Raw genomic sequence first — 26,730 nt, forward strand, 5'->3', positions numbered from 1 at the left:
CTGCAACAAGAACTCTGAGGTTTTAATTTACGAACAACGGATTTTATGTGAGCCCTTTATTAAGGCCTGATTCCTCCACGTGGATGTGTATTACTGAATATAGGGAAAAACTGTGTATGAGGCATCAAGACCCAGTCCTGGAATTAAAAATAGACATCTAAGCAAGTGTGCCTCTGGCTGGAGGAGTCCTCACCAAAAAGGGGAGAAGTGCAATGCCATGGCATGTATACTGTGCACCAATCATCTCTCCTAGTATGTCTACACTACCACCCTAGTTCGAACTAGGGTGGTTAATGTAGGCAACCGGAGTTGCAAATGAAGCCAGGGATTTGAATTTCCTGGGCTTCATTTGCATATTGCCGGGCGCCACCATTTTTAAACGTCCGCTAGTTCAGACTCCGTGCCCGCAGCTACACGCGGCACGAACTAGGTAGTTCGGATTAGGCTTCCTATTCCGAACTACCGTTACTCCTCGTGGAAAAATGGCAGCACCTGGCAATATGCAAATGAAGCCTGGGAAATTCAAATCCCGGGCTTCATTTGCAACTCCGATTGCCTACATTAACCACCCTAGTTCGAACTAGGGTGGTAGTGTAGACATACCCCTAGATGATTACGTTGACTAATTTGGGACCCCACTGGATATAATTGCTTTGGAACTAATCCTCTTGTAACTTTTGCTCAGGGCATGAAATAAATATGGAAACATGAAATATCTGCTCTCTAGACATTTTGCATGTCAAGCATGTGGAATACACAGGCTTTGGTCACTACACACCCTCCTCCCCACACTAACACATCCACTCTTCCTATTAGCCATCTAAGGGTGTGTCTACACAGCAAAGTTATTTCGGAATAATAGTTGTTATTCCAAAATAACTATGCAAGAGTCTACACAGCAATTCCATTATTTCGAAATAATTTCGAAATAACAGACGGCTTGTTCCAGTTTCTGTAAACCACATTCTAAAAAGAATAACTCCTATTCCAAAATACCTATTTCGAAATAAAGTGTGTGTAGATGCTCCACTTCTGTTTTTTTGAAATAGCCCCTCCCCAGGGCCATTCTAAGTTATTCCATCTGGGGCTCTAAATCGAGATAGCAAGTCTACATTAGACTAATTTTGAGGCTCGGACTAATTTTGAGGCCGGCCTCGGACTAATTTTGAGGCTTCCCTGCAGTATTGACGTGAGCCATTAGTTAGTTTGAGCACCCTATTGAAATCCGTCAGGCTTCTAGGCCTTTCTGTAGGATTTCTCTGCTCACTTCTGAGCCAACCACTTTTGATCCTACTATACCTTTGCTATTATTACATTTCCCCTGCACATCTCCTATATCTTTTTTCCTGTCCGTTCCCCTCCATATAGTAGCTGCTTAATAAAGTTTTAATTCAATGGCAAAGGGTTCAGTGGCCAACATTTAAGTAAAACCAAAATCAGACCATGTAAATAACCAGTCAAGTTCATTCTACATTAACTATATGTAAAAAGCAACAGAATAATCTGAAAAAAAAACAAACAACCACAGCTACTAATAATATGTAACATTTGTGAATTCAACAATAGCACTTACATGGCACTTTACCCATTGCCAGTAAAGATTGGTGAACCAGTGCCACCTCACAACACTCCAGAGAGATACATTGGTCAATATAACTAAATATGGGGAAACTGAGCAAGAAATTCAAAGGGTCTTGCCCATGGCCTCAAAATGAAGCAGTGGCAGAGTTGGAATTCAGGGCCTGCTAGTTTCCAACCATAAGCTCATTTCTCCAGACCATCCTCCCTTAGCCAAAATTGTGCTGCCGCTCTGTGTCTCCATTTCCCCATCTGTAAAAAGGTGATTGTGATATTGGCCTCCTTTGCAAAAGTCTTTTTGAGATATATAGATGAAAAGTGCTATGCAAAAACTGGGTGATTATTAATTATTATTATTGTCATAATTATTATTAATCTCTTTTCAGACTGATCATGTTTTTCTAAATAATCATTTATTATTGAATTAATCATTTGGCAAGCAGTCTGAAAATTCCACAATTTCACTGTTTAATAATAAACAATTTTCAAATTAACTTTCCTCATCTTTAAATAACCCTTCTATGCCTTGAAAAATTAGTGTTTTCTAAAGAAAAAACCACCATAAATTCATTCCCATTACAAATTTGCTGCAATTACTCCCCCTCAGATTTCCAAAACATTTAACAAGAGCGAGAAATTACAAGGCTACGCTGTTTCAATAATGCAAATCTCTTTTCAGCTGTCCACAAAAATCACATGCATTTCTAGCTATGGGAAGGGATATGCAGATTCACTTGGGAGTAGAGGGAGGAGGGAGAGACATAAAGGTGCCTTGAGCTTGCTCAAGAGAGTTAAGTAGAGCAGAATCTCACTAATCCCTTCTAACTCTGCAGAGGGCAAAGAGAACCTTGGTGCGGATTTGTGGGGTCTGAGGATTACCAAATGATGAGCCACTAGTGTAGGTAATTAAATTTTACTGGTCATACAGCCTGGAACGTCACCACTGCTGGGCCTGCTTCCAGCACTGATGCAGAATCTCAGTTTTCTGCACTATTGTCTGCCTAGCCACCATATTTGTAATGCCCCCATCAACGTTGTTATAGCTGAGTGCAAGCAAACTGCAAACCTGGTAATGGGGATTTGCCATTGTACTGGTTGTTGAAGGCTGGAGCATCAAGATTATATTGTATATGTGTTATCTGTATGGAATATATCGTATTGTAATGGGCCTCCCTGCCCTTTCCTCTTTCCCTCCCACTGCTGGATTACAGGTGGGTGTGGATTGAGGGAGATGTGAGGTAAAGTTTTGTGGTAAAGAAGAGGGCCTTCGGATTGGTACACATTAGTTCTCTGGGGCTATGTCTATATTGCATGCTTATTTTAAAATAATTCATGGTATTTTGAAATAAAGTGCACGTCTACACAGCAAACCTGTTATTTCAAAATAATGGGCTTCTTACTGTGACTCATGATAATTCTTATTTCACTAGCCAATAGCCCATCATAAGATGGGATTTTTGGGTCTTACTCCTCCATGTCTGTCTCTCTCTCTCTCTTTCTCTTCTCCTCTCCCTTCTGCCTCTTATTCGGGGGTCTGCGGAGCCCAAATGGCCACTTGAGCCGCTTGCTCCCCCGCAGTGGCCGGGCTTAGCGGCGCAGTTGTCAGCCGAGCGCCACGGTGGGAGGTGAATGACGTGACTCAGGCAACAGCGCCGCCCAGAGGGAACAGCCAGCATTTCAGCGTTACAGAGTCACAGACATTGGGCTACTATATATATGATGAGGAGTAAGGGAAGTCGAAAGAAGAGTGTTTTTCCTTCGACTTCCTGCTGGGTAGACAGCACTTAAAGCTGAGTTAAGCTATTTCGACTTAAGCCAAGCAATTGACATAGCTGAAGCCACATAGCTTAATTCGACTTTAGCCCTGCAGTGCAGACGTGCCTTAAGGAAGGTGCCCTCAGGAGGTAAGGGAGAGGAGGGGAGGCACAGTCAGGGCAGTCAACATCCAACTTCTTGAGATAAGCATCTGCCACTAATGGGAAAACTAAAGTTTGAGTTGCTCAAAATGTAGGAAGGGACAGAAGCATGTGATGCAAATGTCAGTGGAGCCAAATGTACATCAAGACACCTGAGCATAGGATATAAAACAGCACAAAATTTGGCCCTGCTTTCTGCAGGGCAGCAAATGACATTCTTCATGCCCTGTTGCAGCCAAAACACAGAAATGTGATTTTGTCTTTCACTTCACCCTCCATGCCATCAAATATTACAACCTTTTTTACCTTCTTTGGGTACCTAATTTCATGGTGATACTAAACCAAAGCCTGCAGATGATACCCCAGAGGAGTTCCAAGATTTATATTGTGATAATTTGACATTTTTGGTAAACTTCCTTTAGGTTAATCCATTGCATTTATTCATTGGATTATCTATATTGAGACCCACCCCCACCGCCCGCCACACACAGCAGTCTTTAAACTAAAACAGAAATCTTCTTCAGATAATGCAGCGTTTGCCTGTTACGAAGATAATTAATCCACTGCCAGATAAGGGAATTTCAAAAGTTATTCTACCCTTGCACTGCCAAAAATGCAGAGCAACAGCATCCCAGTGAAGTCATGGGACCTGATTTTGATCTCATTTACATTTCTGTAAATCCAGCATAACTTCATAAACTAACAGTATCATATTTATGTAAAAACAGTGTTAGTGAGATCAGTGGATTTCAGTTGTGCTTCTTTGGATTTTGGTAGTATAAAGCAAAGTTTGCGCAATTATGTTGAACAACAAATGCTTAAATAAACCCAAAGATGGACTAGCTATCAACAGGTAATATGTTCTGGAGTGCCGCTGGGCAAACTTTTTGAACCACCAGATACTGTTGTAATTTGGCAGTAACTCCACTGCAGTAAGTGACTTGCAAAGCAGATGTGAATGAAGATCAAGTCCTATGCATTTATGACAGTAGGGAATTTCATAAAGTTATGCATTCCTGTTTCTGTCTGCACAGATCTGCTGAAAGTCTGGAATTATTGGAGATCAGAAGCTCTGCTGGTGTAAAATCAGTGCAGCCCCATTGTTTATTCTATTTCTAGGAGAATTCTAATTACCTCTACTTATGATTTATTGTCAGAGATTTGTAAGGGATTTTGCAATACAAGATATGGCTAAATCCTCTGACCAATGGACTGATACTGCAAACACTTGCTAGAGCAAGGGTGGCCAACACATGGCTCTTGAGCCACATGCAGCTTTTTGCTCAAAGAAATGTGGCTCTTGCTAGTTCAGAGCCACGCGTCTGGACTACTCACAGCCGCTCTGCGCACGTACGCCAGCACCTGGAGCAAGAAGCACATGGCTGCAGCGGCAGTGGCTCCAGTGAGACCCAGGTATTGGGTTAGAACGGGGGGGCGGGGGCTGGGAGTGTCTGGTTACGGGGGAGTGGGATTGGGTTTGAGCAGAGGAGCTGGGGGTGCCTAGCTCTGGGGGAGAAGAGGGAGAATGGGTTAGAGTGGGGCAGCTGGGAGTGCCTGGTTATGAGAGAGGGGGATTGGGTCAAAGCAGGAGAGAATGGGGGTGCCTAGCTCTGGGGGATGTGTAGGTGCATTGGGTTAGAGCAGCAGGGCTGGGGGTGACTGGCTCTGCAGGATGGGTAGGTGCATTGGGTTAGAGTGGAGGGGCTGAACTCAAAATCTTCATAGATGCAGAATAAGGCAGCCAACACAGATTTCATATTTAAATTCCAGGGTGGAAAAGAATCATCATGTACCTGGTTTACACTGTGTTTCTTTAAAGAAAATTCAAAGGCCACTGTTTGCCAGGCTGAAGCAACTATTCTGAGATATGAGTCTCTTCCTTATTTATTTTTAAACCTCTCATAGTTGCAGTCTGAGACAGACCTGAATTTTTAGAGCTATAAAAAAGCCATAATTTTCATAAGCAAAAAAAAATGAGGAAATCATTCCAGAGATCAACACGCTGGAGTGAAATAGGCACTTCAAATTGTGCTAATTTACTTCAGTTTAATTTTTTAAAACTCACAGGACATAATAGGGCAGTAGTGTTACATTTAAAATACATGGTGGGGATGCTTATTTTTATTGTGAGAGTATTACTGTATTTTCAAAGGTATTTTAATTTGATGTTTGTTCCTTGTCAAGTTCTCTGAAGATCTATGGACTGGCCATGATTTTTTGAAGAGACTAGAGACTTTTTTATTGGTTTGTGTCCAAAATGTCCTGTAATTTTATTTTTATCACTACAGTTTGTGTACTATATCTAATCTAATCTATCTATCTATGTGAGTCACACAATACTTAACAGAATGATTTTGCCCAGTGATTTTGATGGTTTGCAATCTATAATAGAGTATATTTCTTTTTTCAATTTTAAAAAAATGTAGCTGTATTAAGTGAGGTGGGCAGGTTGGTCCTCATGAAAATAAGGGGTAGAAAAAAAATCTAAAGCAGATGGGGCAAGCAGATGCTAGTAACGCTTTCTATCACATTTTCCACCAAAGCACCTCAACTCTGACCTGAATCAACCCTATTATTACAGCCTGAGGTCTTTCTAAAGCACAAATTACCAAACGTGCCAAACGATATTCAAAATCCATCTTTTGGGTGAGTTGCGAAACCAATGTCCTGAATAGCGCCTTAAAGATCCATACTCTAGAGCTCATGAATCATGATAGGGAACAGCCTGAGGCTATGTCTACACATTAGTCCAAAATAACATAGTGCACATCTACATGCAAGCCTTTATTTCAACATAATGTCAAGCAGAAGGGCTTCTTACTCTGACTCCTGTAACCCTCATTTCACGAGGAGTAAGGGAAGTTGAAGGAAGACTGTTCTTCCTTCGATTTCCTGCTGTGTAGACAGCGCCCAAAGTCGAATTGAGTATTTTGACTTAAGCTACATGATTGCTGTAGCTGAAGTTGCATAGCTTAATTCGAGTTTTGCCCTGCTGTGTAGATGTACCCTGAGAGAATGGGGTGGGGAGGCGAAGTCACGTAATATATCCCTTACTCATAGCCCAAAAATCATACAAAAGGAGGTTTTGTTAATGCTGTTGGAAGCAGCGTTAACTGTCCCTATGTGTTTGGCGTGCTCGGGTAGATCCATCCAATGATGGCGAGGTCACCGAGCATAAATGCTGACTCAGAGCCAATGGCTGCACTTCCCCCAGCCACAATGCCTGAGGCTGCTGTGTGCAAGGGCAGGACAGCAGAAGGGAACGGGAAGACTGAGCTGCTCCATCTCTGTGGGGGTTGGTCTAGGGATCCCTAGGTTATATATCATATTGGGCACTGTCCAGTAGCACTGATGCAGCACTAGTGGCCCAGTGCAGAAGAGCAGCTGTCTTGCAAACACTGCTTCCTTTCTCCCTGGCCATTCTCAGGAAGTGTTATTGCCCCTTTTGCTGTGGGCAAAGTACTCTGGGGCTACGTCTAGACTGGCATGATTTTCCGCAAATGCTTTTAATTGAAAAGTTTTCTGTTAAAAGCATTTGCGGAAAAGAGCGTCTAGATTGGCACGGATGCTTTTCCGCAAAAGCACTTTTGCGGAAAAGCGTCCGTGCCAATCTAGATGCACTTTTCCGCAAAAAAGTCCCGATCGCCATTTTTGCAATTGGGGCTTTTTTGTGCAAAACAAATCTGAGCTGTCTACACTGGTCCTTTTGCGTAAAAGCTTTGCACAAAAGGACTTTTGCCTGAACGGGAGCAGCATAGTATTTCCGCAATAAGCACTGATTTGAGACAGTAGGAAGTCAGTGTTCTTGTGGAAATTCAAGCAGCCAGTGTAGAGAGCTGGCAAGTTTTTCCGCAAAAGCAGCTGCTTTTGTGGAAAAACTTACCAGTCTAGACACAGCCAGGGACTAAATGGGGTTCTAGAACTGGTACTGTATTATCATTTGCAGGGGGACAGGTTTTAGGTGTTCCTAAATGTCCGTTAGTGACCAGACTGAGCACTGGTTACCCAAAGGATGATTCAAACCAGCACCTTAAAAATGGAAGTCAAATGTTTTTCAATATCATCCTGTCCCAAACAGCAAGTCATTAATAACAATTCTAGTGACTAGAGCAGAACATTGATACTGGGTCCTCCCATAAGGCATTACATTATCCATAAGTCCTGACCAACAACCACTATTATTTTCCAACTTTGATTGAATTCCTTTTGAATGAAGCTTTTACATTTTGTGGGTTGGATTGGTCTAAAGAGGTTTTAGTTTGTGTTTTACTTTCCAGGTCAGCTAACATAAAACCAGTAAGGATCTGGTACAGATTTTCTTCCTGAAATGATTGGTAAACGGGTGAAAGCAGTATGAACTTTCTCCATTTGTCATTTAAATGCATGACCTTTGTAATTTTGGATTTTGGGGTAGAATAATAGCAGTTTGTTCCTTCTCATACGTCTTCAGCACTGCATGTAGGAGTGGGTCAATGCCAGAGCCTGCTCCCAGTGAAGTCAATTAGTGTGGTTAGCATTGCTGACTTTAATGATAGGGTCTGAGTGAGGAAGGATCACACTCAGGAGCAAGGGTCACAAGTTCTCATTTATAATAAGAATAGTGGAAAATAATAGGGAAAGTAGAAACTTGAGGTATAATCCTGGTGCACAACACATGGCTTCAGGTCCAGTCTTCAAGGTGTGAAGCACCTTCTGAAAATGATTAAAATTCTCAATTCTTCATCTTAAAGTCAATGGGAACTAAGGGCTGTCAGTCCCCATTTGGGCACATGCTTAGCTTTAAGCAGCTGAGTAAGTACTGAATACAATGCTTAAGTTACTTAAGCACATACTTAAATGTTTTGGTGAACCAGGGCCTAAGCACTTCTTAAATTCCAATTCTCAGCACCTTGTAAGCTCTACCTCTTTCTGCCTCATCAACCTTCAGCAATCTCTTCTCCCTGAAAAGCTTTCAACCCTGAGTTCAAAATGCAGGCTTGACCATTTAAAAAAGACAAGCCAAACAAATATTTTCAATCATAGCTGAAGAATAATGTTTGACAGCTTTTCCCTTTTACCGTGGAAAACCTCAGCATGTGAAATAGCTATAGAAATGTAGCCGTGTTAGTCTGGTGTAGCTGAAACAAAATACAGGACTATGTAGCACTTTAAAGACTAACAAGATGGTTTATTAGGTGATGAGCTTTTGTGGGCCAGACCCACTTCCTCAGATCAAATAGTGGAAGAAAATTGTCACAACCATATATACCAAAGGATACAATCAAAAGAATGAACACATATGAAAAGAACAAATCAAATTTCAGAATAGAAGGAGGATGGGGGGGGGGGGGAGGTAAATGTCTGTGAGCTAATGATATTAGAGGTGATAATTGGGGAAGCTATCTTTGTAATGGGTAAGATAATTAATGTCTTTGTTTAGACCTAGGCGTAAAGTGTCGAATTTAAGCATGAATGACAGTTGAGAGGATTCTCTTTCAAGTGTAGTCTTAAAAGGTCTTTGAAGCAGGATGCAGGTAATCAAGTCGATGAGACAATGTCCTTTCTGGTTGAAATGGCAAGAAACTGTTTTTTCTATGTATTCCTGCGCCTCCAGAAATATAATCTATGCTATCATGCGCCGAAAGTGTCCGTCTGCTATGTACATTGGACAAACGTCTCAGACACTTCGCCAAAGAATCAATGCCCACAAAACAGATATTAGACAGGATCACAAAGAAAAAACAGTTGCTTGCCATTTCAACCAGAAAGGACACTGTCTCAATGACCTGCTAACCTGCATCCTTCTTCAGAAGACATTCAAATCTGCACTTGAAAGGGAATCCTCTGAACTGGCATTCATGCTAAAATTCGACACTCTCCGCGGGGGACTGAACAAAGATCCCAGCTATCTTACCCATTACAAAGATAGCTTCCCCAATTATCACCTCTAATACTATTAACTCACAGACATCTACCCTTCCCCACCTCTAATATCATTAACTCACAGGCATTCACCTTCCTTCCCCCCCCCCCCCCCCCGCATCCCCCTTCTGTTCTAAAATGTGATTTGTCCTTTTCATATGTGTTCATTTTTTTAATTGTATCCTTTGGCATATATGGCTGTGACTATTTTCTTCCACTATTTGATCTGAGGAAGTGGGTCTGGCCCACGAAAGCTCATCATCTAATAAACCATCTTGTTAGTCTTTAAAGTGCTACATAGTCCTGTTTTTTGCTTCAGCTACATCAGACTAACACGGCTACATTTCTATCAAATTTCAAAATAATCTACTTCAAAATTACTTCAAAAAAAGCTATGCAATTTGTGTAGAACAAATTACGTAGCTTATTTCAAGGTAAGAGTGCAGTGTAGATGCACCCTTAGGCTGTGTCTACATTGGCACCCCTTTCCAGAAAAGGGATGCTAATGTAGACTTCGGAATTGCAAATTCTGCGGGGGATTTAAATATCCCCCGCGGCATTTGCATTTACATGGCTGCCCCTTTTTTCCGGATTGGGGATAACCCAGAGAAAAGCGCCAGTCTAGACGTGATTCTCCGGAAAATAAGCCCTTTTCCGGAGGATTTCTTATTCCTACTTTTCCGGAAAGGGGTGCCAATGTAGACACAGCCTTAGTGTCCAGAGAACCAAAAGAGGATTAGGACACTAATCCTCTTCTACAGGCACTGTAGAAGCATTCAGGTCCTTCCCCAAAAAGCTTACAATCTAACCTGAGAACAAGAGACAAGTGGGAGAACAAATAATGGAGAACATGAGGGAGAAAGGACCAGGGTATCAGCCTTAGGGTTACAAAGTCAAAGTCTGATCTTGCAAGCCTTAGTCAGATGTCTCAAAAAGGGTCTAACCAAAGTCAAAGGGACTATTTGCCTGTAAAGGCAAATACTAGAAGATCCTATATTCTAGAGTCTTGAGTCCTTAAAAACTGCAGCAGGCAGACTGTGCCACCTCTCCTTTAAAAACATTTTTGCTGAACCTCACCATAGGCCTAATCCCACACTTTTCATGTAAGCAGAACCCCATTGAAACAAAAGAAAACTTTGCCTATATCAGGACTCTGGCAAGATCAGGCCCTTTATTTGTAAGTTTTGTTGTGAATGATTTCTAAACAGACTACACTGCAGCATCACATCAAACCCAAAAGACAAAGATCTAATGCCAGTGGGAAGAATCCGGCACTCTTCCCTTCCGCAAATTCTCCCTGGTTTGGGGTTGAGCCTTATGTGATATTTCTTTATGCCATCTTGAAAAAATTCTACTTGCCAGTTGACCTGGCATTAGTCATATTTTTTTAAACAAGAGGGAAAATATCACTTTGTTTTCATTATCATCAGTCATCAAAGTAAAGGAAGGATGAATAGGTGCTAGATATTGTGCATGGGCTATGGATCATTAAAGGAAATTTTTGCATGGTTAATTTACACTAACCTCAGTGCATACAGTTTACTGTCTTGCATAAAATGTAGTCTTCTCTTAAGTAAAGTAAGTGCATTGAAAATTTGATTTAAAAAACCCCAAACCTTGAGTGTTGACAAGCAAGACTTCTTTTCCATGATCTGCTAATCTTACATCCTTCAGCAGTGAAACAGACGTTTGCAAAAAATGTGTAAGTTCTTTGCAACATAAATGTTAAGGTAGTGCTTTGATTTGAAGTAACGAATCAACTTCATTTCTGTGTTCACTAAGATCACTCCACAGTGCCATGTCATCAAAATGAAGATGATCTGTCATTGTCATTCAGGAATATTTAAATTGTAAAATCTATAACATTGTGAGGGTTTTGCTTTGAAATAACAGAAAAAGAAAACATGTTGATGAAAGATGGTTCTTTTCTCCTCAGTCCAAGATATAAGCCACGTGATGGTTACTTAAGTAGCACTCTGTGCCATGTCAGACTCTAAGTGCCATCCCTTTTTTTAAAAATGTGATCATTATAAACAGCAAGCCATTCAGACAAATGGCATGGATACCCATTTGTGACTGATTCATATGCTAAAGAATGTTGGAGTGTAAACCCCCCAAAAAAAAAAAAAAAAAAAACCTTTGCAGATACTGCACATATGAATAGCTTTCAACTTGTTTCCCCCAGTTCCCACTGTTTATGATCTGTTGTGCACTTGGATAAAAACCAGTAACAGCAGACAATAGCCTATAAAAATCTTCAAATTATATCACTGATAGAAAAACAAACAAAAAACTGCACGTTTTTTCTGGGATAAAAAGCACAGGGCTGAGTTATTAGAAATTTTGAAACAGTAAGATTGTTAATAAAAAGTACTTATAAAGAAATATATCTACAATACTTAATAATTTAAGGCTCACAAAAACCAATATATTCTCAATAACAAAACTAAAGTTTTCTGCTCTAGGTTAAAAGCACCAGTTTCACTTCACATACTAGACAACCAGATCTGTACGGATCACAAGTGGAGAAGTCTGAAAGTGTTTCTTAGCTAATGTTTCTAGTGTTTTAATGAAGTCATGTCTCACAGGAAAAGAAATACCCCTTTTGCTCCTAAATACACATATATAAAATATATTGGAATAATTTCAGTTTGAAACTACATTACAAAAAAATCCATTCATCCTCCACTCACAACCCCTCCAACCTTTTAATACTAAACTCTGAGTAAGTGAATTAGTTACAAATGACCCATTTAAAAATCACAGTTTGCTAAAGCAAATGTCTACAAGTAACACCAGTTTGCACTCTACAAATTTTCCTGCTCCTGCATGGTGGAGTGCATCTTATTCTTAGTCTGTTTTAAAAATTGGTGGCCCTTTGTGCTGTTGGGAAAAGAACATAAAAACATGTCCTCCTGGAGGTCTGTTCAATTATAAAATATAGGCTGACTTAAAATACTGTCTAAGTGATACAAAAATTATATATATATATATTTTCCAACATCCACAAACCCTGCTTTCTCTCGGAACCCATATGCACTCCATCCTTACAGGTCTGTTTCCCTGCTGGTGTCCAGACAGAGCGCATACAGGGATTTTCTGAGATCTAGGTTGCTTTTAGCTTTGATATTGGTTTTCTCTAAGGAGCCAGTGCCATTGTTGATCCCCTCGCTGTTTTCCAAGTGCACAACAGATTTGTCCAGAGAGTTTCTACTGCGGCTTCTCTTCAGCTCCCCCGCAGCGGAGCTGCCCTGAGCGCTGCTCGGCTCCTCCTTGAGGATGGCCTGCTCCTCGTTGTCCGTCTCTCGGTGGTAGAAGTAGTTGAAGTTGGACACGATGACAGGCACGGGCAGGGCTATGGTCAGCACGCCAGCGATGGCGCACAGGGAACCCACGATCTTGCCCCCTACGGTGACCGGCCTCATATCCCCATAGCCCACCGTGGTCATGGTCACCACCGCCCACCAGAAAGCGTCGGGGATGCTGGAGAAATGGGAGTCGGGGTCATCCGCCTCGGCAAAGTACACGGCGCTGGAGAAGAGGATCACCCCGATGAAAAGGAAGAAGATGAGGAGGCCCAGCTCCCGCATGCTGGCTTTCAGCGTCTGCCCCAGGATCTGCAGCCCCTTGGAGTGTCTGGAGAGCTTGAAGATCCTGAAGACCCTGACCAGGCGGATGACCCTGAGGATGGCCAGGGACATGGCTTGCTGCTGGCCCCCGTTGTTGCTGCTGGCGGAGCTGGGGGCCCCGGGCTGCTGCTGCTCGTGAGCCAGCTCGGTGCCCAGGGTGATGAAGTAGGGGATGATGGCCACGATGTCGATGATGTTCATGATGTTGCGGGAGAACTCGGGCTTGCTGGGGCAGGCGAAGAAGCGCACCAGCAGCTCGAAGGTGAACCAGATCACGCACGTGGTCTCGACGATGAAGAAAGGGTCGGAAAGGCTGCTGGGGTGCTGGAACTGGGGGGCCTCCCCGGCGGTGCCGTTCAGGGGCGGAGGCGGGGGGGTCTGCAGCTCCCTCTCGTCCCGGAACTCGGGCAAGGTCTCCAGGCAGAAAGTGATGATGGAGATGAGGATCACCAGCACCGAGACGATGGCGATGCCGCGGGCGGAGCTGGAGCTCTCGGGGTACTCGAAGATGAGCCACACTTGCCGCTGGAACTCGTTGCGGGGCAGCGGCTTCTCCTCCTCCTTGAGGAAGCCCTCGTCCTCCCGGAACCGCTCCATGGCCTCCTCGCCCAGCTGGTAGAAGCGGATCTCGTCGGCGAAGACGTCGATGGAGACGTTGACCGGGCGGCGCAGCTTGCCGCCGGACTGGTAGAAGTAGAGGATCCCGTCGAAGCTGGGCCGGTTGCGGTCGAAGAAGTACTCGTTGCGCAGCGGGTCGAAGTACCGCATGCGCTTGGCCGGGTCCCCCAGCAGCGTGTCCGGGAACTGGCTGAGGGTGCCCAGCTGCGTCTCGAAGCGCAGCCCGGAGATGTTGATCAGCACCCGCTGGCGGAGCAGGGCGCGCTGGCTCTCGTCCTCCTCCTCGGCCGCCGCGGCCATGGCCATGCCCAGCCGGTGCCCGCCTTCCTCCGGCAGCACCAGCGCCTCCTCCTCGCCGGGCCAGGCCCGGGGCGCGGCGGGCGGCGGCGGCGGCGAGGCTCCCTGGGCGACGGGCACCTTGCGGCTGGGGCTGCCGCCGCTCTCGCTCCCGCCGCCGCTGCCGTCGCTCAGCCAAGCGGGGGCGGCGGCGGAGCTGGGGCCGTGCAGCAGGTCCCCCCGCCGCCGCGCCCGGCCGCCGCCGCCCTCAGCATCCTCGCCGCCCCCGATGGCCGTGGCGCCCCCGTTCTCCAGAGTCACCAGCGCGATCTCCATGGGCAGCGGCGGGAGGGCGGCGCAGGGCAGGCGGCGGGCATGCTGCGCTCCCCTCCCTGCCTGCCTGCGCGCCGCCCGCCCCCGGAGCGCTAGCGCGCCGCGACTGGCAGCCCGGCAGAGCCCCGGGAGCCGCGCGGGGACCCGGATATGAACGAGCGAGCGGGAGGCTTGACGTCAACGAGGATCCCTTCGTCCCCGCAACCCCCCGAGGCGCCCAACCCGCCGCCTCCCCGTTACCAGGCGGCCCCCTCCCCGCCTGGCACGCACGCCCGGCCCGGCCCCTCGCGCCCCGGGGAGAAGGGGATGCTCCCGCCGCCAGCCCTGGGAACGCACGGGAGGCTGGGGAGCTACGGCGGCGACGGATGGCGGGGAGGTTGTCCCCTCGGATCCCAGGCACGCTGGAGCACAGCCGGGGAAATCAGTGTCGCTACTCCGGGTTCACGCTGGTTTCACTGGGATCTGAATCGGATCGGGAGTGGGGGGAAGGGGAGGCAGGGAGACCTGGGGGAAGAAGTGCAAATATGACACAACAGGGAACCCTTCCCGCGCTCCTGCCTCGGTAAAATCCCCCCTAAGCGCCCCACAGCGGGTCTCCTTCCAGTGCCAGACCGCGCCGCTCGCGCGCAGCAGTGTGACAGGAGACACAGGCGGCTGAGCAGGTTGACTGGACAGGACCCAGCTCCCTGGAATAATGCGCTGCGAGGAAGGACGCGGCAAACTGGCTCTCGCCCTTCGCGGAATACAGGAGCGATTGAAGTTACACAATGAAGCCTGCGTAGACATCACATCCACTCCAACTCACGCTCCCTCGCACACACACGTGCCTGCACACACAAGCACTTCAGGCTGAAACAAAGGATTACACTGCCTGGCCTCATTCATGGATTATTCCTTAAAAGGATTTTATACAGTCTCCCCTGCCACAAAACCCCATTTACACACGATGACAATCATAATCAGACCAACACACTTTGGGGATTCTTTCGATTTTTCCCCCTAAATTCAGACAGATCAAAAAAATGGGACGTTGCAGCCTATCCTGAGTTTGTTCAGCCTGCAGAATGCATGAGCTGTTGTTTGTTTCAAAGTTCTCGGGGAAAGAAAAATTATTTTCACCCGAATACATTTCTATTTAGGATTTCAGTATATCAGTACCACTGGCCATGCTTTCCTTTGACATACATTCTTAAGCCACATCAAAACTTCGTACATTTCAATAGATGCAAATGTATTAGGACAACGGGTTGAATCTGTTTGAAGTTGCCACTTAAATTATGCTACACTGAGTAAAATCCATGCTAAAATATTATTTGTTTGCCATCTTCAGCACATCTACTCATTTTCTACGTGGGCATATAATAAATATGTATTAGAATCGTACTACATTTAATATTTTAAAACTTGTGTTGCACCTATTTTTAACTGCTGCAGATTTCTGAAAAAATCAGAAGTAAAATAGTTCTGAAGTGGAAAACCATTTTCCTTCCCCTCCTATGCACCACTGCAATAACATTATTCATCACTGCATCCTTTTGTTATATTCATGTGGCTGCATAATGATTTACCTAGTTTCATGGGGATTAATTCATTTGCACTTAATGCAAAATGTTACCTCTGTACACAACATATGCCCACACATATTAACTATTCCTGAAATAGAAAAATATAATTATATTAAATGGTTGTCATTAGTGATTATTTCCCATTGATATGGTCCTGTTCTATAATTTGCCTTCCAGATCTTACACAATATCAGTGACGTGTAAAGCAATGCAGCTGTACCCTAGGGTCCAATCCTGCAAACACAAGCAACTTTACTTGTAAGAGCAGTTCCCTTTGAATTCAATAGGACTACTTGCCCAAGAGCAAAATTATGTGTTTATTTGCAACATGGGGCCCTTAGTTTGCAGCCCCAGTGATTTAGATAATAAATCAGATTTGCAAAAGGTGTTGTAATACTCTCTGGGGTATTTATTGCTGTGTTTGCCTTCAGAAAGACCTGCACATTATCACCCGATTGGTAACACAAATACCTGTCCAGCCTCCCTCTGAGAGAAGAATAGTCCCATTTCCATAGAACACATTAGCCCAGACCCCTCTGAGTTAGCCCCAGTCCAACTATCAGATCACAGGGGAAGAAAGAAATCTCCACTGTTTCCATGTGTGTGCCATGGAACTAGCAGGCATGCTCCAGAAAAGAGATCTGTAACCTGGTCATCACTGTATACACTTTCTCCACCCACTCACCCATCTCTCCCCTTCAAAAATGCACTCAGACACACCCACAGACACATATCCCTGCCTGCTCCCATCCATCCCACTGCTACACCCATCCACAGGTGCATGTAAATCTCCAAACACATACTGAATTGCCTGTGTACACCCACCCAGACCCAGACACATCCACCTATTTACTGCATTTACATGAACACATAAATCCACTACACCTCTGCACTTGCCCACTCATAGGGGTGTCCTCATGAACTTTCCCACACAACTGCACACCATCTCCCCTTCACACTGTTCCACCATGTTGCACCCACAATAATCCAACCATGGCAGGAGGTACACCTTGACAAATGCCCCAAAGACATCCCAGAATGCCAATCCCTGGCCCTCCCTACACATCACAGATTCCCACTCATGGGAGTGAGAACTGCAGATCTTTCTGGAGGTGAATGTATGTGGCTACAGTGTATACAGCTCAGCGCGTACTCCTGAAGCATCCACCTACACTCACCCCCAGAAACACCATCTGCAATTCTCTCTCCTCTCTCATCTCTCCCCCCCACACCCACACACACACACACATGGCAAACACAGTGCTGGGTTAGGATGGAGATCACAGCCTTTCCTGGCACAGCATCTAGGAGCTGATGCTATTGTTTCTTTTGCCAGGATAGAATACAGTGGGGGAAGGACTGGCAGATTTCTGCCTTCCAGAGTGTTCCATCCTAGCCCCAATAGGGGTGGGAGTGAGCCCGCACTCTGTGCTATACCATACCAGCATTTCTCTGATGCCCATGGGAGTTTCAGCAGAATTTAAGCTTTCATTGGAAATAAAGGTCCGAGCCCTTACGGCTGTGAAGGGAACCTTCTGAAGGTGAAGTGCTGTGGTGCCATTTCCCTGTTTTTGCAGGCAAATGAGGATTATAGCAGTAGAAGAGAGCTGAGTCGTCTTAATTTAGCTCAGACAGATGATTAACTCTGAAACCTAATGAAGGACATTAAAACGGAAACATCCTTATCTCTCCTCATGCTGATTGTTTCAGCAGAAACATCCCACTCCTCTGGGACTGTGGACAGTGTTTGAGGAGAATACCACAATTTCTTTCTCTCTCTCTCCATCACCCCCTTCCAATGCCCTTCCAGTTTGACCATTCTGAGAACTCTTACCTCTATGTACCATTGTGTCTGGATCCCTTTCCTTTACAGAGGGCAGGTTATCAGGGTGTGTGTTTGTGGCATTGCATGTGCCAGAGGGACATGGTGGGAAAGCAAAGAGAAGACTGGAAGGAGAGAGAGCGGTTCATGTTCAGCCCCCCCCCCCCCCCCCCATTTCTCAGTGAAGTGGCTGTGTGGCTGATGCTTACTTGGAGGTTAATAGCGTCAATAGAAATCCCACTGGCATTTGATAGGGAGGGAGGAATGGAAACTGGGCTGACAAATAGATAGTGCTGCCAATATTTTAACAAGGGGCTTTCTCAGAAATGTTCCACTTCACTCAGTGGCACGTGTGACATTCTTTGAATAGCATAAGCCAAACCACTCCCATCCTCATACACACCAGAACATTCCAGTCTTTCCCGCTCCATCCATGTGTCAAAGGAATCGACACTTTCACTCTCAATTTATCCTATTTCCTAGTATCTTGGGAGGTGCTTCTCCATGGCCCTCTTACCTGCTACTCATGGCAGGAGCAGGTGGATTGGCTTGTGGACTGGGTAAGACACCTCCTCTGGTGGTTGGCTGGCTGGTAAATAGGATTCCTCTACCAGAGGTAACACGAAAGAGCTATTCCAGGACTTTGAACATGTCCGCTATTTCAAAATATAGCGGATGTGCTATTTTGCCATCCCCGTAAATCTCATTGTATGAGGAGTAAGGGATGGCTAGAAATAGCGCTGTTCAGACAGCGCCAAATGATGAAATAAGCATTTTGAAATAGACTCAAAATAATCTTATTTTGAGTGCTCTGTAGAGGCACCCTAGGTGGGCTGGCTCCTTCTGCCTGCTGCTAATTTCCTGTGGCCAGGGTTTTCCTCCTTTGCTGAGGAGAGAGAAATGGCTCCCTTTCTCTGGTTCCCTAGGGTGTGTCTACACTGCACCCTTAGCTCGAAATAATCTACACAATTTGAGCCACACAAATTGCTTAGCTTATTTTGAGTATATTTTGAAATAGCTTACTTTGTTATTTGGCACTGTCCACACAGTGCCAAATTTTGAAATACAGGCAGTCCCCGGGTACGTACAAGATAGGGACTGTAGTTTTGTTCTTAAGTTGAATTTGTATGTAAGTCGGACTGGTACATATTGTAGGGGAAACTCTAGCCAAACATTTCTCCAGAGCTCAGTTTTATTCTCCCACACCTCACTTCCCTCAGTCCTTTATTCTCAAGCTGAGGTGTCTGCTGAGAAAAGCCGCTCTGCATCTCTCTGGTCTGCTGGGGGAGGGGGAGCGCTAGCTTCGTGTCTCCCTGGTCTGCTGGCGGAAAGCAGCTAGTGCGGGGTTGCCTCACCCCGTTTGTAAGTAGGGATCCAATGTAAGTCGGATCCATGTAACCGGGGGACTGCCTGTATTCTTAAATTTCCCTTAAATCTCGTGGAATGAGGTTTACAAGGACATCGGAACAGCGAGCCCAATGTTTCAAAATATCTTTCAAAATAAGGGTGTGCCATCAAGACGTGGAATAGCTATTTTGAGATACTGGAAGTATCCCGAAATAGTGCCACAGTGTAGACATACCCATAGAGTGCTAGTCTCCTGGAGCACTGGCTTCCATTGTCTTGTGAGATGAGGACTCCCTATGAAGGAGAATCTGAAATGTGGACAGGAACAGGAGCTAGTGCCTGGCTGAGACTCCCATCCTTTTGTACCAGTGCCTGAGAAAGGGAGTGGGGAAGGTATCCATAGCTGTGACTCCTCTATCTCAGGGGTCTCCAACCTTTTTAAGCACAAGATCAGTTTTTGAATTTAAGTCAGTCCAGGATGTTCCTCAAACCCAAATACCCCTGCCCCGCCCCTTCACTGAGGCCCCGCCCTCCTCACTCTGTGAAGATGGGGTACAGAAGAGGGGGACAGACATCAGTTCCCCCCTGCTGCTGTCTCCCCTACCCTGCACAACGAGCAGGTAGCTCCCAGGGGCAGCTCTGAGGCTCTGGGCAGGAGCAATATGGTAGTGCAAGGAAGGGCAGCTGAAACGCTGGCACTTGATAGCCTCTTGGCCAAACCCGTCAGGATCATCTGTCAGAGGCTCTACGATCTACTGGTAGTTCCCAATCTACTGGTTGGTGACCACTGCTCTATCTGCATTCTAAGACAGCCCTATACCCATCCCATTGTCATCCTGTACTCATACACACATCCCTCTGCCAGGTCCCTGTCCCAGGCACAGATAAATAATATAATCATATACAGATTTACCATCAAACCTCTATTTTGAAAGGTCTATACATTTTCTGAAATGCGAAGAATTGCATAATGTTCCATGGAAGGATCCCCAAAGCCTCTATCTTTATTTGTGTTTCAGTCTGTCCAGATTCTCCTCCCTGGCCCCATTCTCCATCTGGATAGAAATGGGGATGGGAAAAATCAGTAATGTGTTAGCTTCACTGGCTCTGCCACCTAACACTGGGCAAATCTTCTGTCCAAAGACTTTTCCAGTGAAAATGCATATTTGACCATACCGAAACATTTGTCATGTCACCAGATTGTTTGTGCTTGTGTCTACTGTTTGTTCAGAAATTCCCTTCCCTTTTCTTAATTAAAAATTCTCTAAATCTAAATGAAATGGTATTATCCCAAATATATGCATACTGATAATTGTGAAAAGTGGTTTTGGATCAACCCAAACTGTTTTTTTTTAATTTTCAGAATTTCCAGTTAACCAACCCCCACCAACCCCCTCACCAAAAAAAAAAAAAAAAACAACAACAACAAAAAAAAAAAAACACACCAAAAACCCCCAAACCCATCCTTTCATACAGCTCAGATGCCCCCTGCCCAGTACTACATACTGGTCACCCACACAAGTAATTTTGGGGGGCTATAAATCTTCTTGGGGAGACTTGCTGCTTCAGTTACCTTTACTTGTGTGGCCATGTGTCTCCCCTTAGAGCCTCCCATCCTTTTAGATGCTGCTAAAGTATATCACCCAGAATATATATATATATATATATATATATATATATATATATATATATATATATATATATATATATAGACACTGAGATGTAACTACACCTGATGAGTTATCTCTTGATATTGATCAGCTTTTATCATTGACCTGAGCTGGTGTAGGGGTTGGAGTGGGAGAATGGACCTCCTTTGGTAGGTGGGGTGGGGGTGCAGGGTCAACTGTGGAAGTGAGGATCTACTATACATTCCCCTGGGTTTCCTCTCCACTCATGCCATAGTTGACCTGTGAACAGTATGTCTCTCCTGATCAACCAGGTAAGGAATCCATTTGAAGCAGAGAAGCTGCTGAAGGGGTTAAATGCAAATCCATGCCCTCTCTTTGCTAATCCTCCAGCAGCTTGATCCTATGTTGTGATGATTCAGGCCAGAGAGACAGAGAGAATTTCTGCCTAAACTGCCATGTCCCTCAGGGATATCCCCACATGGATTCTTATTTCCTGTTCAGGAGGATTAAGTACAATGCCATTGATAAATCACAGTGAACATCTGTATGTGAGCACTCTCTCCAACAAGGCCTAATCCCAAAAGAAATTCATTAATGAATTCAAGACATTCACACTGTTCTATCTATAGTGTCTGGCTGATCTATTTTAATGACAGCTTTGCAGATGTGTATTTCTGCACCACTGATTTTTTTATTTATTTCATGTGACAATCTACTAAGTTACCCCCTTTGTTCAATGAGCTGCAGAAAACTGCTGTGTACATGCATGATGATGTCTCTGCTTTTGGACTGTAGACTGCACCACCTATACTGATATTAGCTGAAAAGATGTAAGAATGATAACAAAGCCAGCTGATGTTCCTAGCTTTTATATTTCCCTAGAATGAATACATCTGGTCGGTAGCACCTCACCATCATCTGTTACAGTATATGGAAAAGATTTAAAATCCAGGTTTATTTTTTATATTTTGTTCTGATTAAAATTAAAATCCCTCAGGGATATGTTCTGTCTTAAACTGAACATTAGGCTATTTCTTTCTTTACTGTGGTGCCTTGTGCTCAAACATTTCAAATTCAGACAGTTTTTAGGCACACCAAAATAAAAAACCCAATTTTCAGAAGTGCTAAGCCTCAGCTCTCCCCTTGACTTGAAGAGCAGTCGTGAGTGCCCAGCACTTATGGAAATCAGGCCTCTTATACACACTCATAGAGGGTACAGTCTACATTGCTTTCCTTCTTTGACAGAGGAATGCAAATGCAGACAAGCGAAATTGCAACTGAAGCGTGGATTTGAATTTCCCACACTTCATTTGCAAAATTGCAGATGGCCGCTTTTCCGAAATAGCGTATTTCGGGAAAACAAACACAGTCTACACGGGTTATTTTGAGAAAAAACCTTTCCTTTGAAATAACCCTTACTCCTTAAAAAATGAGGTTTAAGGGTTATTTCAAAGGAAGGCTTTTTTCTTGATATAACCCCGCATGGACGGCGTTTTTCTCGAAATATGCTATTTTGGAAAAGCATCCATCCGCTATTATGCAAATGAAGTGCAGGAAATTCAAATCTGCGCTTCATTTGCAATTTTGCTTGTCTGCATTTGCATTCCTCTCTCAAAGGAAGAATGCAATGTAGACACACCCATAATGATTTTCATCCAGAGAGCTCAAGGTGCTATTTGAAAAAAAGGTCTAATGAGCCCCATTTACAAATGGGAAAATGGAGGTACTGAGATATAATGTGATTTGTCCAATATCACACAAAAAGTCAGTGATAGCTGGGAACAGAATGCAAATTTTCTGATCCAGCATCTTGCACACTGGAGTACTCTAATTCTGACACACACACAAAAAAAAAAAAATCAGGCCATCTATTAGACCAGAGTGGTGCTTTTAGCTACTGTGCACTGTATAGGCCATACTTGAATATCATCCTGCTCACATGGAAGTCAATGAGAGCTTTGTCACTGATGTTAGAAAGATCAGAATTGGACCCAGGAACTATTACAAATCCAGATGTTACAGGGTATTTTCCAATCCACTCTCAAAGCTTTGGCCTCCACTAGAGAACATTCTGACTTGCAAACATGTGCCTGATTTTTTTAATCTCCAATCTTTTGCTACTAAGAGTATATTACTGTGATGTAGTCTTTAACTCTAGGGACATTTAGCTACAAAGGGATCTCACAAAACTGGGCAACTGGGCAACAAAAAGGTAGATGAAATTCAATGTTGCTAAATGCAAAGTAGTGCACATTGGAAAAGATAAACCCAACTATACATATAAAATGATAGGGACTACATAAGCTCAAAAGAGAGATCTCAGAGTCATTGTGAATAGTTCTCTGAAAACATCCACTCAATGTGTAGCAGCAGCCAAAAAAACTATCAGAATGCTGGGAACTATTAAGAAAGGGATATATATTGTCAGGAAAATGTCATATTGCCTCTATATAACTTCCTGGTATGCTCACATCTCAAATACTGCCTGCAGATGTGGTCATCCCATCTCAAAAAGACATATTAGAATTAGAAAAGATTCAGAAAAGAGCAATAAAATAATTAGGGTCATAGAACATCTCCCGTATCAAGAGAGATTGATTAGATTGGAACTTTTCAGCTTGAAAAAGAGAGGACTATGGGAGGATATGATGTCTCACTTTGGTGCCTCCCATCCTTTTACATTCTGCAAAAGTATATCACTCAGAAATATATATATATACACACACACTGAGATGTAACTATACCTGATGAATTCTCTCTTGATGTTGATCAGCTTTTATCATTGACCTCAGCTGACCTATGAAATGATGACTAATGTGGAGAAAGTAAATAAGGAAGTGTTATTTACTCCTTCTCTTAACACAGGTACTGGGGGAGTGGGAAGTCACCAAATGAAAGTAATAGACAGCTGACAGAAAACAAACAAAAGGAAGTACTTCTTCACACAACACACTGTCAGCCTGCGGAACTCTTTAGTAGAGAATGTTGTGAAGGCCAAGACTATAACAGGGTTCAAAAAAGAACTAGATAAATTCATAACAGATAGGTCCGTCAATGGCTCTTAGCCAGGATGGGCAGAGATGGTGTCCCTAGCCCAGCGTTTCTTAAATGGTGTTCCGTGGCACACCGGTGTGCTGCAAGGCAGTCGGAGGTGTGCCGTGGAGAACAACAGAATTCAAAATGGCCACCCTTAAAGGGGCAGGTGACCTTTTTTTTTTTCCAATAACGTTCCCTCGACCCTTTTTCCCCCCGACTTTTTGTTGTTGTTCAACAAAAAATCCTTAGTGTCCCCCCCCCCCCAAAAATTATTGTTTGGTGTTCCTCGGTATAAAAAAGTTTAAGAAACACTGCCCTAGCTTCTGTTTGTGAGTAGATGGGAATGGGTGATAGGAAATGGATCACTCTCTCTGGGGCACCTGGTGTTGGCCACTGTCAGAAGACAGGATACTGTGCTAGATAGATCTTTTATCTGACCTAGTTTGTCAGTTCTTATGTTCTTATTAAATGAGTTCTGAACAGCTGTTTGGTCATGTCTGCTCCCCTTTTTCTTTACTGGCACTGCAAACTGACTCATAAATGTGTTTTGATTGCACTGTTGTTCACAGAATGTTCTTCAGATGAATACCTACGTGTGCATACAAACAAGGGTATTTCTATGCAAACAAGATTGTCCAGCATTGCTAATTGTCCTGTTGAAAATACTTCACTATCATTGAAGGTTTGACCATGGACTTAAAAACTGTGGGGCAGCTTCCATTGATTCTCACCAAACTGAGTGATTGGGCAACAAAATGGCAAATGAAATTTAATGTGGATAAGTGTAAAGTAATGCACGTTGGAAAAAATAACTCCAACTATACATACAGTATGATGGGGGCTAATTTGACTATGACAAATCAGGAAAGAAAAAAAGAAATCTTGGAGTTATCGTGGATAGTTCTCTGAAAACTTCCACACAGTGTGCAGCGGTGGTCAAAAAGGCAAATAGGATGTTAGGAATTATTAAGAAAGGGATAGAAAATAAGACAGAATATCTTACTGACCCTGTACAAAACTATGGTTCTCCCACATCTTGAATACTGTGTACAGATGTGGTCTCCTCCCCTCAAAAATATATTTTGGCCTTAGAAAGGGTTCAGAAAAAGGCAACTAAAATGATTAGGGGTTTGGCACGGGTCCCATATGAAGAGAGGTTAAAGTGACTGGGACTTTTCAGTTTACAAAAGAGGAGACTAAAGGGGGATATTATAGAGGTATATAAAATCATGAGTGGTGTAGAGAGGGCGAATAAAGAAAAGTTATTTATTAGTTCCTATAATAGAAGAACAAGAGGACACCAAATGAAGTTAATGGGTAGCAGGTTTAAAACTAATAAAAGAAAGTTCTTCTTCACACAGCATGTAGTCAACCTGTGGAACTCCTTGCCAGAGGAGTCTGTGAAGGCTAGGACTATAACAGAGTTTAAAGAGAAGCTAGATAATTTCATGGAGGTTAGGTCCATAAAAGGCTATTAGCCAGGAGATAGAAATGGTGTCCCTGGCTTCTGTTTGTCAGAGGCTGGAGAAGAATGGCAGGAGACAAATCACTTGATCATTGTCTTCGGTCCACTCCCTCTGGGGCACCTGGTGCTGGCCACTGTCGGCAGACAGGCTACTGGGCTGATGGACCTTTGGTCTGACCCACTACGGCCATTCTTATGTTCTTATGTAATGGTGCATGCACAAGCCATAAAACAGGGAGTAGAAACAGTATAATTTGACTTAATTTATCAATCGCACACCCCAAATAGTAATACTGTTGTCATTTTCATTGTCTTACTGTGTAGGCGTCCAGGACCCCATTGTGCTAGGGCCTGTAATACTTAGACTCATAGTTGGTTGCACAAAGTGCCTAAAAAGTTGTTTGAAATTTTTAGAATTTTAAATGTGAATGTTGATTTCACTTTCTATCCAAACTCTAGTCTGAGTGATTCTGAATAGAGAATAAATTAGTAAAACAGCAAAGTCCTGATTCTCCTCTAGTGAATTAGGAGTAACTCCATTGAAGTCAGTGAACTTGAATGGCAAAAGTGGTGTGAGAGAGGCCAAGTTGTTCATGACTGGTTCACATACAGAGGAAAATGGGCCAAATTCATTAGATAATTTGTTTACAACACAAATAATTCAGCTGCAGGCAGAGATTCCTCTATGCTATATATCAGAAAGAGTGAGACAAATTTATTGATGACTTAAGCAGTGGCATAGGCAGAAGTGAGTCATTAAGTGGACAGGAACTGTAAGGCTGTGTAGTTTTCACCAACTTGGTGTTCAGTGGGCGGCTATGCAAATTAGTGCAACTTACACATCAAATATGTGCAAAGGCATTTGATAAGAAAAGTAGCTAAAAAGGTGGGTGTCAGATAAACTGTTCAGGCTTAGATGTCTTCATAAATACTCAAATTAATGGAATTATGCTTGTGAAAAAAAAATCCAAGCTTGTCTTCATATATAGAGCTACAGCTATGCAGCTGTATCTCGATAGACAGGAAAGCTTCTCCCATTGGCATAGTTAACCCAGCCCCCTAAAAGGTGATAACTATGTTAATGGGAGAAGCTCTTCTGTCAGCACAGTGCTGTCTACAGAGGGGATAGGTTGGTATAAGTAGATCACTCAGGGGGTGTGGATTTTTTACCCCAAACCACACAGATATCCAGCTATAAGCCTGTAGAACAGATTCTGCCCCTCTATTCACAAATAAACCCTTTCTGAGGAAAATTGCTTTCTCTTTCACCTTCTCACTAACTGTTATTCTCTCTTCCTCCTGCCCCCACCCGTCGCTGTGTAGATTACATTAGTTTTGTGCAGTCACTACTTATTAAATCGGTGCACATTGCACTGCTTTGTAGTTTATGCCTTTTTCTAGCCCCATTTATACCCTTTGGCTGTGTCTAGACTGCATCCCTTTTCCGTAAAAGGGATGCAAATTAGACACATCGCTATTGCAAAAGAAGCGGGGATTTAAATCCCCACCGCTTCATTTGCATAAACATGGCTGCCGCTTTTTTCCAGCTCAGAGCTTTGCCAGAAAAAAGCACCGGTCTAGACGCGGATCTTTCGGAAAATAAAGCCTTTTCT

The 26,730-nt window shown here is 43.8% G+C and overlaps 1 protein-coding gene across 1 annotated transcript in view; it reads right to left on the reverse strand.

Moving 5' to 3' along the window:
• The window catches only part of KCNA5 (potassium voltage-gated channel subfamily A member 5), a 28,910-nt gene extending 14,405 nt beyond the window's left edge, over positions 1-14,505 (reverse strand). Inside the window, exon 1 of the mRNA XM_075901710.2 lies at positions 11,012-14,505. Within this exon, the coding sequence (XP_075757825.1) occupies positions 12,443-14,254 (1,812 nt within the window). The 5' untranslated portion in view covers positions 14,255-14,505 and the 3' untranslated portion in view covers positions 11,012-12,442. The remainder of the gene's footprint in view (positions 1-11,011) is intronic.
• Between the last annotated feature and the right edge of the window lie 12,225 nt (positions 14,506-26,730).

Source organism: Pelodiscus sinensis, chromosome 1, assembly GCF_052426305.1.
Source record: "Pelodiscus sinensis isolate ZL-2025 chromosome 1, ASM5242630v1, whole genome shotgun sequence".
NCBI lineage: Eukaryota > Metazoa > Chordata > Testudines > Trionychidae > Pelodiscus > Pelodiscus sinensis.